Source organism: Gracilinanus agilis, chromosome 1 (genome assembly GCF_016433145.1).
Source record: "Gracilinanus agilis isolate LMUSP501 chromosome 1, AgileGrace, whole genome shotgun sequence".
NCBI classification, from domain to species: domain Eukaryota; kingdom Metazoa; phylum Chordata; class Mammalia; order Didelphimorphia; family Didelphidae; genus Gracilinanus; species Gracilinanus agilis.
In genome coordinates, this window is record NC_058130.1 from 754,868,567 (window position 1) to 754,882,177 (window position 13,611).

At 37.0% G+C, this 13,611-nt stretch overlaps 2 protein-coding genes across 3 annotated transcripts in view; one reads left to right on the top strand and one right to left on the bottom strand.

Annotated features, from left to right (window-relative positions):
- The window catches only part of LOC123256859 (P2X purinoceptor 7-like), an 81,946-nt gene extending 80,619 nt beyond the window's left edge, over nucleotides 1-1,327 (bottom strand). The window contains 1 exon segment of the mRNA XM_044685415.1: nucleotides 1,247-1,327. Coding sequence (XP_044541350.1) covers nucleotides 1,247-1,327 — 81 coding nt within the window.
- Nucleotides 1,328-1,510: 183 nt separating this feature from the next.
- The window catches only part of IFT81 (intraflagellar transport 81), a 70,334-nt gene continuing 58,233 nt past the window's right edge, over nucleotides 1,511-13,611 (top strand). Inside the window, exons 1-8 of one of the 2 annotated variants that reach the window (XM_044673429.1) lie at nucleotides 1,511-1,563; nucleotides 3,614-3,777; nucleotides 4,799-4,902; nucleotides 5,739-5,919; nucleotides 9,516-9,605; nucleotides 10,486-10,551; nucleotides 11,066-11,176; nucleotides 12,377-12,461. In XM_044673429.1, coding sequence (XP_044529364.1) covers nucleotides 3,634-3,777; nucleotides 4,799-4,902; nucleotides 5,739-5,919; nucleotides 9,516-9,605; nucleotides 10,486-10,551; nucleotides 11,066-11,176; nucleotides 12,377-12,461 — 781 coding nt within the window. In that variant the 5' untranslated portion in view covers nucleotides 1,511-1,563; nucleotides 3,614-3,633. The remainder of the gene's footprint in view (nucleotides 1,564-3,613; nucleotides 3,778-4,798; nucleotides 4,903-5,738; nucleotides 5,920-9,515; nucleotides 9,606-10,485; nucleotides 10,552-11,065; nucleotides 11,177-12,376; nucleotides 12,462-13,611) is intronic. The other variant, XM_044673436.1, reaches the window with a different exon arrangement.

Sequence of the window (13,611 nt, forward strand, 5' to 3'; positions counted from 1 at the left end):
GGGGGAGGGAGGCGCGGGGGCCCCCTGAGAGAGAAAGGCCGGTGGGGGAGGGGCGGGGGAGGCCGAGGGCCTGACCTCCGCGAATTTCCTCAGTTTCCCCATCAGTAAAAGGAAGGGTGGGGGATGGTGGTATCCGAAGTCCTTTCCAGCTCTTAATCAATTGTTCTTTTTTTTTTCACTCCTCCGGGTCTCAGTTTCCCCACTTGTAAAATGAGGGAGGTGGACTAAATGGCCTTCCAGGGCCCTTTTCAATTCTCTGATATTTTAACAAAATCTTTGGATCTTAGTTTCCCCGTCTGCAATCTAAGGGGGTCGGACTGGGAGGCCTCCTAGGGCTCTTCCATATTTAAAGCTTAATATTCTTTTCATCTCTGGGACTCCGTTTTGCCGTTTGTAAAAAAATGGAGGAGTTGGACTAAATGGCTTTCAGGGCCCTCTTTCAGATCCCTCAGTTTCCCCATTGGTAAAATGAGAGGAGTTGGACCATTTGACTTTGAAGGTCCAGTCTAGTTCCAAATCAATGATCTTGTGCCACCCCCCCCCCTTCTCAATAACACTTAACCTGGTTATCCACTGGAACCCATCAAGAAAGGATGATCCAGGAAACCAGAGCAAAAACCACAAATTGCTTATTATCATAGCTTTTTAAAAAAAAATTTAGGGGGGTGGTTATTGAACCTCAGAGCTGGAAAGGACCAATCTAGGCTGCAGCATGTGAATTTCCTCTCTAAACAAGTCAATGGCAGAGATGGAGATGGGACTATTACCCATATTTCTTGATCCCCAAAACCAGGGGGCTTTTGGTTTTGGGGGCATCTGTAAACTTTCCTCCTTTTCAACCCTTTCTCACTCCTGTCCCTGTTACCATCTAAGGTACTGGAGTAGCATTGCTTTCTTTAGCTTCATAAAGTCCAAAGGAGACTTTCAAAGGCCCAATCCCTTAATTTTGCAGATGAGAGAACCCAGTGAGTCCCAGGTGAAGTAATTTGCTCAAGGTCACATAGATAGTAAGAGAGGTGGGATTTGAACCCAGGGTTTGTGATTTTCAGATTCAGTGCTCTTTTCCACTATATTAAGCTAGTTGAGAAGTGTGTGATGTCCTGGTTTTAATTTCTTTCTCCCTTTGGGTTCTAATTTAGGTAAATGGTTTGTGAGTTCATCTGATGACCTTCTGATGAAATTTGGAGATTAATTGCTTTACTTATTTTTAGAGCAGTGAACCCAGTGGGCAGAAAGATGGGCCTACCTGTTTGGTACATTTCAGTACATCAATGTCATGTGCTTGCTGTGCCTTCATTAGGAAGAGATTTGAGCATTTGAAATTCATGATAAGAAAACAGAAATAGCATCCTTTTACTGTTTTGCAAAGTTGTTTTGCTCACTTGTGGATGGCTTTAAAAAAATAATTACTAGGATTTATAAGAGGCTAGAGTTAACTTTTCTAAAGGGTATAAAATAAGAATTTGATCTTTGATCTGGGGTCTTCCTGATTTAGGCTTATTCCCTTTACAGGTGCAGACCACAATCCATCAGAAGTTAATTCATACACAAATTGTGAATTGGGTATGTATTTCAGTTTCATTTTAAAACCTGAGAAGCTTGAGTATTCATCAGGATTTTATAATCAGGCTTAATTTTAAGACAGAATTTTTTAAAACTCCAAATCCTTTGCTCATTATCATTTCCTGTTATCCTTATTGCCTTTAGAGAGGGTGGAGGAGAATTTTGTTTGTTTCAACCTCCATTAAAGATTTAGAGGTGAACTGAGGTATTGGTTATGTCAGCAAGGTCATAGAATTATAAATTTGGAACTGGAGGCTTTTTGTAAGTTATGCCACACTAACAGCCCTCGGCCTGACTCTTGAGGACCAGCCTACTTAAATTCAGAAAGACTTTATCACCTGAAGGCTGACTACCAGTTAATGAATTTGGGCTCTGTACCAACTCCAAGAGAGTTATCTAATTTGTTAAGATGGGATCTGTGTCAATGGAATTAGTAACCTCATTGATGAAGTCAGAGATCACTCAAAGTATAGAAGAATTTTTTTTACAAAGATCCTGCTTTTCAATATCAGAGCAAATACTTGATATTTATTATCAGTTTACAATTTTTAACAATTTTTAAACAATTCAGATAATTTATATATTAATATTCTATGACCTTTCACTGCCTTAATTTTATATAACCACCACAGATTGAGACCCTCCTAAAAAAAACAAAACTCATTTAAAATGAAATGCTTTCTATGGTGGTAGGTAGTTAATTTTCATCCTTTGTTTATTCAGTTATATATCAGATGGTGGGAAACTTTGATAGCTTGATACAGTTTTGCCAATAAATAGATCACATTTTGAATTTTTATTAAGATTCTTTTGTGTTCACAGTCTGATTTCTTCTAGCCTGGATCTTAATATGTCTGGCCCATGGCTGCAAGCCACAGTTAATTTGTATGACTGTTTTTGTTCCTTATTCCTTCAAAACTTAGATCAAGCCCTACCTCCTACAGGAGGGCTTTCTGGAACCCTTGCTGCTCCCTTTCTGTCACACAAATTACCTCGTATTTATTTTACATTTACTTAGACTTGGACCTACTAGCTTTCCTTCAGGGTAGGGTCTGATGGGTTTTTTGTCTTTAAACCCCCTTTGACCCTAGCTCAATTCCTGACACATTGTAATGCTTAATGAATGAAGCTGGTTGGTTGACTGACTGATTGAAATATCAACTATCCAATTCAACAAATGTGGTGTAAGTAGCTGCTATGTACTCACACTGCACTAAGTGCTGAGGGAGGTAAAAGGATATTTTGTCCAGTTCATACCTGTGATCTATTCAAGAGGTATCATTTCTTAGTGGATAAAGACCTGAGTTCAAGTTCTGCCTCTGAAAAATACCAGCTGTGTAACTATGGGATGATTCTGTAAGCTGTCTCCCAGCGAAGACACTAAAGTAAACAGATTTGCACATCTGCAAGTGGTAGGAGTTTACATACAGATTAAAAAAAAAAAAAAGGGCCTGGACACCTTCTTCCTCCTTTAAACAAGGATAAGAAATGTAAGAAATAATTATAATGAAAATCTAATATAATAAGTGTAGAGGGAAAGTACAAACAGAATACTATGATAAGGTTCAGAGGAAGGAGTGCACATCCTACTGGGGAGATCATAGAAAAACTTCATGGAGGAAATGACATTTGAGTTGGACTTTGAAGGGTCAGATGGGGTAGGACAGGGTTGATTGATAGGGAGAATCCACTGAGGAAGAAAAGTAGGTTTAATAGGAGTGAGAGAGTGAAGAGAGCGGGTCTTGGTGGGGGATTTTAAGAGGAGCACAATTCAGAGCGTTGGTTTCAGATATGGCCACTCCCACTAATGGTTGAAGGGATATAGAAATGAAGGTTTTTAGAGTTGAACATCAGTTAGTTTTGCTACACATTCTTGGCAGTTTTCTTTATGAGATTTATATAGCTGATTTCTCTGCATAAAAATAGCATTTTTTTTACAATATTATATTTGCTATTTTGTATTGCATTTCCATGTGCTTTGTGACTCCTAATATTCTTCTCTTGGAACTTTTATTCCATTTTTGAAGAAATTTGTAATTTTGTTCTTTAGTGTAATTTAAGGACCTAATTATGAGTGACCAAATCAAATTCATTGTGGAGAAGCTCAATAAGGAGCCTTTTAAGAAGAACTACAATTTAATCACATTTGATTCCCTGGAGCCAATGCAACTATTACAAGTTCTCAATGATGTTCTTGCAGAGATTGACCCGAAGGTAAGATGTGAAATTTGAAACAGAGAACTCGAGTAGGAATTAATTGAGGCCATGTCTGTGTCTTCTATATTAGCCTCTCAGACTACAAGTGTAATTGGGCTGCACTCTGGAATAGAAAAGACCCTAAACCAGGAGTCAGGAGATATGGATGCTGCCATGATCTCACTGTATCCTTGGGCCAAAACCTTGAATCTACCTGAGCTCCTCTGTATTGTTCCTTTATAAAATGAGAGAATTAATTAGGGCAACTAGGTAGCTCAGTAGGTAGAGTGCTAAGACTGGAGTCAGGAAAACTCAGCTAGCCTCAGACACTGAGTGACCCTCTGGGCAAGTCACTTAACCCTGTTTGTTTGTTTTTTAAAAAGGCAGAGTGGGGAGTAGGAGAGGGAATAAAGGAATTAAGACTGGATATTTCTTTTCCTCTCTCATCTACCTAAACCTGGCTGGAAAGGACTCTGGAAGTTATCTAGTCCAATTCCTTCATTTTACTGATAAGCAAAGTGGCCCAGAGAAGGAAGTCACTTTCCCAGAGTCATACTAGTGACAGATAGATTTGAAATCAAGTTATCTGACTCCAAAGCCAGTGTGGTTTTTCATTAGGCCACATTATTAAAAGCCCTTCTACTTTTAAAATTCTGTGATTTACTTGTACCTTATATAGGAATTATTCTTCATTTCCAGGGGTGAGCATATTTGGTATTGGAATGAAAACGCTTTCACAATAACTGCTATTTTGTTGCAGGCTACTACATGCTTATATACTAATCCCTTTCCTTTGTGGGTTGAACATATTTTATTTTAGCTTGACAACCATAATATGACTCCTGGCCCTACTTATATGTATAATTCAGAGACCTTGAGTGTTTCTGAAATGATATTTCTGAAATAATATCTGCTTTATAAGAAACCATTGTGTTACTTAACCTGCAATAAAAGAACACATTTCATCAACACATTTTTCTTTTTTAATGTGTTCATTGTTCCAAATTTGTGAAGTATGTATTTAATTTTTTCTTATTAGCAAGTTGTTGATATAAGAGAGGAGATGCCAGATCAGACAGCTAAGCGGATGTTGAGCCTTCTTGGTATCCTTAAATATAAACCTCCAGGAAATGCCACTGACATGTAAGGATCTGCTTGAGTTTTGTTTGTTTGTTTGTTTCATTAAAATACATATTTTAATAAATTTAGAGTTTTGTACAGACTGTCAAGTTAAAGCTCAGAATTTCACTATATTTAAAAATAACAGTATACCTTTTATTATGCTTATTATCTATCATGCTTCTGTTCTGTCATTCAAAAGCCTTATGAGCATTTTTAAGTGGGTCAGTTCTTTGCTTTCATCAAAGAAAGCCTAGCTAATCAGATTTTCTTCCAGCTGAGACATTTCATAACTTTTGTCCTTTCATAGTTAAAAAATAACTACAAACACTACTTAAATGAATATTAATTGAACTATTAGTTAAGATTGACTAAACCAATTAATGCTTTTATCAAATCTTATCCTGGTTCTCAGATAATAGTGGTACTATTTGATGCCTATTATGCCCTTCCATTTTTTGATAATAGACATATTCACTTCAGAATAATCATCCTTTAACTCTTCACAAACTTCATTTTTTTACAAGTCAGAAATTAATTGGGTTTGGGGTAGCTAGCTAGTTAATTCAATGGATTGAGAGCCAGGCCTGGAGTTGGGAGGACTTAGGTCCAAATCTGGCCTCAGACATTTCCTAGTTATGTGACCCTGGGCAAATCACTTAGCCTCATATGCCTAGCCCTTAGCACTCTTCTGCCTTGGAACCAGTGCTTAATATCTTTTCTAAGATAAGTAAGGGTTTAAAAAATAAAAAAAGGAAAGAAAGAAGAAAGATTAATTGGTTGTAAATATGTTTGTTGCTTCAGTTTCCCCATAACGGTTTTTTTGTTCTTAAATCAATGTGTTCCTCTTATTCATCTAGGAGTACCTTTCGTCAGGGTCTGGTTATTGGAAGTAAACCTGTAATTCATCCAGTTCTACACTGGCTTCTTCAGCGGACTAATGAACTAAAGAAAAGAGCATACTTAGCTCGTTTCTTAATAAAACTAGAGGTCCCGGCTGAGTTCCTACAGGATGAAACTGTGGCTGACACCAATAAACAGGTACATCTAAATAAACTGAGAATCTTAAAGCCAACTGTGGTGGGCCTGTAGGGATATTCTAGAACGTTAAATTTCTTTATGACCTGATAGTCACAAAAAAAAAAATACTAAAAAGACCCAAGTATTATCATGTCTCTAAGAGCTGATTATAATATATATCAAGCAGCCAAATGTTTTCATCTTTTTATTTCAGTCTTGGGAGAATAGAGCCATTAGCAAAATATTTTCCCTTATAGAATTTTTGGGTTGAAAGGTTTATGAGATAAAGGTTTATGTTTTATGTTATACAAAGTAACAGAAATATTCAGAAACATGAGGCAAATTACACCATCACCTTCCCATGTATCAGTTTCCTGTATATAACTACAAGCCAGAGAGTGCCTCAAAATTGTAGCAGATAGTTGCTATGGGAAAAATGTAAAAGAATGAGAAGACTCATTGTTTGATACTTGAGGAATTTAAACTCTTAATAGGGGGATAATGAAACATGAACAAAAAAATGAAACCTTTTTGAATCCACTCTCTTTTACTTCCTATACCCAAACAGTTGAAAAGCCCTACTAACTACTGAAATATTTCTAGCATCTGTCTTCTCTTTTCTGTTACCATTATCTGAGTCCAAGCCCTTATCACTTCTAATTGAAGCCTTCCAGCAGCTCCACGAAGATTCCTAGTGGGTTGGACACTTAGAAAGGGGAACCAAGGACTGAGTGAAAATGGGTAGCGGGTTAAAAACTAGTGGAAAGAGAACATAAGGCGAGAATAAAGACACGCAGACACAGAAAGTTTTGACATAAGGTAGACAGACAGCGAGTAAGCTCTGGTGGTGGAGAGCTTAGATGGTTCAGTGCTCTGATGGTCAAGAGCTTCTTGGTTAGAAGCTCTGATGGTTAAGAGCTTCTCTCTCAACTGCCATATAGCTACTTTTATTGGGGTTACAACCCTAGATGGGGGGAAGGGGAGAACCAAGTGGTCTGATACATACGTAATCATCTGAAGATACAAACTTTTGGAACCTGAAATAACCGGTAGAGCAAACATCTAGATCAGGAATCCATGAGGCCTAAGGTCTTGATACAAATGCTGATTGATTAAAGGTAAGGCGAGGAGACTGAGATAACTGACCAGCCTTCCAGAATGTATGTAGCCTTAGGGAAGGGCTAGGAGTTTGGCAAGGTTGAGGTTCAGTTTAGCTCAAGGTTACAGAAATCAATCATAAGCAATACAAGTCATTTTTTTAGCACTCTTAAAATAATATCAAGATAAATGTATACCTGGATTGCTACACTATGTGGAATGCTGTGATAGCCTCCTGTTGGATCCTGACTTGATTTCTTTCCCACTCATCCTCGTAACTGCCAAAGTAATATTTCTCAAGCACAAGTCTGATCACATGGCCCTGCCGCTCAAAATTTTCAGTGGCTCTATATTGCCTACTAAATAAGGCACACACTCTTTGGTCTGGTATTTGAGGTCTTCCACAACCTGGATTTTTCCTACAATCTACTTTATTTCGTAGTATTTCTTTCATGTACTCCATGTTCTAATTTCATTAAACTTTGTACAATTTTCTGCTTTTATCAAGCCCTCTGTAATCTTCTTGTCTCTGGATATGCCATCCCTTATACTTGAAGGTGGTCTCTTCTATGTCTGTTTTTTTTGAAATCCAGGACACCATGGTACAGTGGAAAGTGTGCTAGGTTTGGCATCAGGAGAGATCCTGGTTTGCACTCCCAACATTGAAGTTACTAGCTGTTTGCCTGTGGATATGTCACCTAATCTCTGAGCCTTGGTTTCTTCATATATAAAAAGGGAGTAATAATGTCTTCCTCAGAAAGTAGTTATGCAATGATGTAAAGCATTTTGTAAAACCGAAAGCACTGTGTAAATAGTAGCATGATTCCCTTCCTTTGGGACCTTGCTCAGGTCCTGGTGGAAAACATTTAGTGGAAGGTCAGCAGAAATTCTGGGCCTCTAGTTTCCTCCTCTGTAAAATGGAGGGAGTGGATGAGAGTACCTAAAATAAGAGGGGTGGGCTAGATGATTAAGATGTGCTGGTCAGTTTTGCTGAATTGCTTTTATCCCTCTTATTCTTTGTTGGAGTAGCTAGCTTACTAGCTGTCCATTAGGGAAGTGGAGAAGGATATACACAGAAAAGACATAAAAACAGCCAATACCAGCTGTTTGAAAGGAATAGTATTAGAAAGATTAAAGTTCATAATTTTCTGAGGCTAGTAAGGAAAGGGAACAGGAAGAAGAGAGGTTGTTTTTTTTTCCATTATTGGGGAAAAAAGAAAGATCAGCGATGGGACAGGAGTGATGAGATGGTGATAATGGACAAGAGAAAAGCTAGAACCACTTAATTTTGATTTTACTTCTCTTTGCCATGGAGAGTGATCTTTGGACTGGAACACACCTAACAAAAATGACTAATAGGGATTTGAAACTCAAATAGGAAGATAGCATGTCCTTAAGAGTTCAGATGACAGTATTTCAGGGCATTGAAGGAAGTGCAGATTGTGATATCTGTACCATTGTTAGTGATCTCTGAAGGATCATGGAGGAGATATATAACGCGACAAGAGTTTGTTCTGATTTTCAAAAAAGTGAAGAATGGAAGGGGCTGGGAAGGTACGCCCAAAGAGACATGATGGAGAAAGTCCAGATTCAAAGTGGAGCACAGAGAAGTATGAAGGCTGACCTGGCTATTTTAGGTCCCCTTAAATGGAGGCACCAGCCAATCAGAGGAACAGGATTCGGGGATAGAGTGTATTTACTGAGTGAGGAAAATGCAGGGGCATAATGAGTTTCCTGGATGAAAAGGCCGCTGTGGGATGGAGGAGAAAGATAGTAGGGCTCAGAGAGGAAGGAAGGCTCAGGCTGTAGCTTGAATGGGTCCTGCTTGTCTTCAATCTCTTTATTCACTCTTCTCTTTTGTTTTAAAACGTGTATTATAGTTGTTTATATATTTCACCTCTCTACCATATAATAAGCTTCTTATGGCAAGAACAGTTTCACTTTGCATCTTTGTGTCTGCAGTACCTAGCAAGGTATCTTACCCATAACAGGTGCTTAATACAATTTTGTTTGTTGACGTACTGAATTGAACATTCATACAAATTTTTTTTAAATGATTTCTTCAAGCACAATATTATATGTGCACATTCTTCAGTATGATATGATTTGCATTATGTGTGGTGTACTCCCAAGTCACCTTTGATTTAAAGGCACTATACAATGTCTTATGCATTCAATAAATCATTTAGTTAATAGCTATAATTAAGAAAACATGTTAGTTATCTTAAAGAAGAAGTACTAGATGTTTAATTTACAAATTGTTTAGAATAATAATATGTAGAAAGGAAAATGCTTAATTTCCTATAATCTTCTTGGGAGAAAAAAACCTACTTTTGTGAATTATTTCCTAATTTAAAATTATTTTGAGGGTCTTGTAGGTTAACAACCATGTTTTCAGAATCCCAAACTTAGAAACAATAACTATGTAAAATACCATTGAATAACCTAATTTAAAAAGACCAATTAGATACAAGGATACATTTAATACATTTATGGATTTCTTTTACTTATGTTTTTAGTATGAAGAACTGATGGAAGGTTTCAAAACCTTACATAAAGAATGTGAACAACTCAAAACATCTGGATTTTCTACTGCAGAAATACGAAGGGTAAAAAAAAAAAAAAGGAAAAATCATAACTAGCTTAGGTCTATTTAGTAGCTTGAGATTACTTTTCCCATCTAATTGAGAGGACTTTTCCTGCCTAATTAAGTTTAAACCATAGACCAAGCAATAAAATTGGCAAGTTTATCCTAAAGATTGCTCTTAACTGAAGAAGACATTAATAAGGTTATGACCAAGAACACATTACCTCTTGTGCACTACATGGATTTCTCATTACCATTAATTTTTAAAAAAATGTTTGCTGTTAGTAAGCTACTGATAGCTTTTTTTCTTTTTCTTTTTTTTTTTTTTTTTTGAGAAACTTTAGAGTTGGTTAGATGGTAGAGAGAGTTACTTATTAAGGACGTTATTTTCAAGAAGGAGATAGGTTTATTAACAAAACTGGATAAAATTCTTAGTCTTGAAAAGCTATTGTCTTGAAATAATTTTTATGGGAAATTGACAAAGCATATAGGTCATTGTGAATCTACCTTTAGTATTTAAACAGTGTAAGATAGATGTGATTGCAGCAGTTGTGTTCAGTCATTAAAATGTGTACTTCATTATGAAAGGTTTTTGGTAAAAATCTTATTGTGATTCTTGGAACCAACACAGAAATGTATTGTTGGCAATCTCACCTTGTTTTATTCTAACCTGTTTTGGTTGCTTTTCTTGATTGAATGCTGCCAACTAAATTTCACTACTTAAATAGCCCCAGGGTGAAAAAAGACCAGCACCTTCTAAAAGACTCTTTTCCTTAAGGTTGTAGCTGTGAATTCAGAACATGGCAGGAGTATTTTATGCATATAAAACTTTAACAGCCTGGTTTCTATAGATTAGGAATTGTTACTTTTCATTTTTAAGTATCTCTTTAATTGCTTTTTAGGATATCAGTGCAATGGAGGAAGAAAAAGATCAGCTCATTAAGAGAGTAGAGCGCTTGAAGAAAAGGGTAAGGAAAAAACTCACTATATAAAGAAAAGTGTCATAGTCCACAGACCTGAAAAGATTTAGGAATGCAAACAAAGGAGTAAAGGGAATGTAGTTTGTTAATATGAGGATGGAATCAACTGACTAACTGGCAAAGAGGACATTTCTGTAGGCAGGAGGGCAGAGCTTTTTATTTTTATTTTTCTAAACCCTTACCTTCCATCTTAGAATCAATATTGCATATTGATTCTAAGGCAAAAGAACAGTAAGGACTAGGCAATGGAGGTTAAGTGACTTACTAGTTCACACAGCCAGGAAGTGTCTGAGGCCAGATTTGAACCTAGGACCTCCCATCTCTAGGCCTGGCTCTCAATTCCCCTGTCACCCAGCTGTCCCTCAGAGCTTTCTTTAAAAGGTCCCTGACCCCAGAACCTTGCTGTCGTATGTAAACAGTCATGTTTACTAAAAGAAGATACTCTGTGAATTTCCGTTCTCTGACCTAACAGTGATCTGGATCACGGATTGTTTTTCTCTAGGTGGAGACAGTGCAGAATCATCAACGGATGCTTAAAATAGCACGACAACTTCGAGTAGAAAAAGAAAGAGAAGAATTCTTAGCACAACAGAAACAGGAACAAAAGAATCAGGTATTCACCAGGAAGTCCCTATATTAACAGTAACTAATAGTTGTTCCTGATAATAATTCTCCTGAAAGGAAAAAGAGAAATTTTAAAATTTATTGTAAAAGTTCCCTCAGGTCTATGTCAACATTTTGGTTTCTGGTATTATGATGAAATTAAAATATTATACTAAAAAGAACATTTTAGAATGGGTGGTAAGACTTCTCTTATTTCTGAATGTGGATCCAGATGGTCTTGATACACTGCCTTGCACTTCAGGTATCAGCACAGTCAAACACCATTACTCCTGAATCATGTCAACCACTGCCCAAACAGCAGCAGCTCTATGGTATACTTGGCTATAGGCAGCATCCTCTGAGCCACTTCATTTTGCTCAGTCTGAGATCCTCACTATCAGAGAAAGTCTCTGAATCCTTTACAGTTTCTTTGGATCTTGACTGAAGTCCAGTAATTACTGTCAAACCCATGGAAAGATGCAAAGGATCTTGGTGTAAAAAATTAATTTCAATATTTATGTTCAACTATAAAGTCGGGGTTTTAACTTATTGAGCCCTATCTTGAAATCTTGAGTTATTACAAGTAAAATGTATTTGATTTCAAACCAGTTCTGCAGTTCATATATATCTTTTTAAGATTTGGCCCAATATTACAAATGATTTACTGCAGTTGGGCAGCGTCTTGGTCCAAGCTTTAGAATGGTGATTTAATATTTGCCTAGAAGCTTTTCCTCCTAAGTGATTATTAGCTTACTGGATACTAAGATTCTTTATATTTAAGAAAATGTAAATTGATCAGAAGTAAACCAATTAGCTCCTTTTATTAGCAAGTATTTATCAACAGCAAGTCTGTGGTCTCACTTACTCTGAACCAGACACCTCTCTTTACACAGGCTTGTGTGGTCATAGCTTTTGTGGCTAATAACACTATTGGCTCATTTTGAATTTTTAGTTCAATAAAAACTCCAACAAACTATTAAAAAATAATATTTATTTATGAAAACAAGATTCAGAAAATAAAAGATAAAAAAACTGTAAAAACTTCTTTATACTGAAGAGATATGGCAAAAGCTCATTATAGTTGACTTGAATAAAATCATCTCTAGTGCTTATTAGTGGTTATGTGAGGTTCGTAGTTTTCATTGCATGAGTTTATAAGTGCAACATTTCAGTGGAATATCTAAGTAATCCATCTGATTGTATTTTCAAGTTATTTCATGCAGTGCAGAGACTGCAAAGAGTGCAGAACCAGCTGAAAAGTATGCGGCATGCGGCAGCAGATGCAAAGCCAGAAAGTAAGTGAAGGTCATCTAATGAAATGGGTGTCATGTTGGGGACTCTCAGATAAGAAAAAAAAAGTTTGGTTGTGTTTTGTTAGGAAGGCTAATGATTTATTAATGGGCATTAAGCAATGAGCTTTTGGTCAAGGAATGTTTGTCTAATCGAGAACACACTTTACCTGTAGTTTTCCAACTAGCTATCAGGACATTTATGAAGACATAAATTGCTTTCAAACTTTGTCCAAGGTCTTCCTACTGCCCTTTGCTAGGTTTTGAATCTAGAGGGTAGAGGAAATGGAGACCTTAGTGGAGGTTGCATAGTTATGGTCTATTACTGTAAGTCAGGATGAATGGTGTAGTTGGACAAGGAAATGGATGAAAGGCTTTGGGAGCATACTGGACCCCATTATTTTGCTCCAGCAAGTTCCCAGGTTGTTCACCAACCAACTACCAGTGATTTAGAGGGAGGATAAAGGCATAACACATGATGTGGGCCCATTAAAACTGAATATAATCCAACACTCAGTTGGATCATTGTGTTAATAATGAGACCAATATCCTCACTCCAGTCTGCTTCTGACTTCTGCACTGAGAAGATTTCTGTTCCATCATAGTTAAATGGCATGTCCTGGCATATTTCAAGTATAATGATCATTTAGAGGGGAGACCTAGAAAGATAGTGTGGAGCAGGAGAAACCAATGGAAATATAGCTGAAAACACATAGCTACTGTGACAGGGGATCAGTTGTGTCAGCTTCAAATATGAAAGGAAGCACTTAAATGGCGACTGCACTGTACTCTACTACCATCCTAAGGAAGGGCCTAAATTCACTACTAATGAAACTATATATTCGAGATACGCAGTAGGTGCTGATTGTACTTCCTTATGGTCCCTGCCTCGACTTCAACAAGAGTAAATTTAGAAGTACCGTTAATGCAATGGGTTTGAGGACGATGATTAACATTTAGATAGCACTTACTTTGGGCCAGGCTAAGCACATTATAATTATCTTATTTGATCCTCACCATAACCCTGGTAGATAAGTGGATATTATCCCCATTTTACAAATGAAAAAACTGAGGCAAAGGAAAGTTAAGTGATTTGTCTAAGGTCATACATCTAGTAGTTGTCTGAGGTCAAATTTGAACACCTGACTCCACTCCT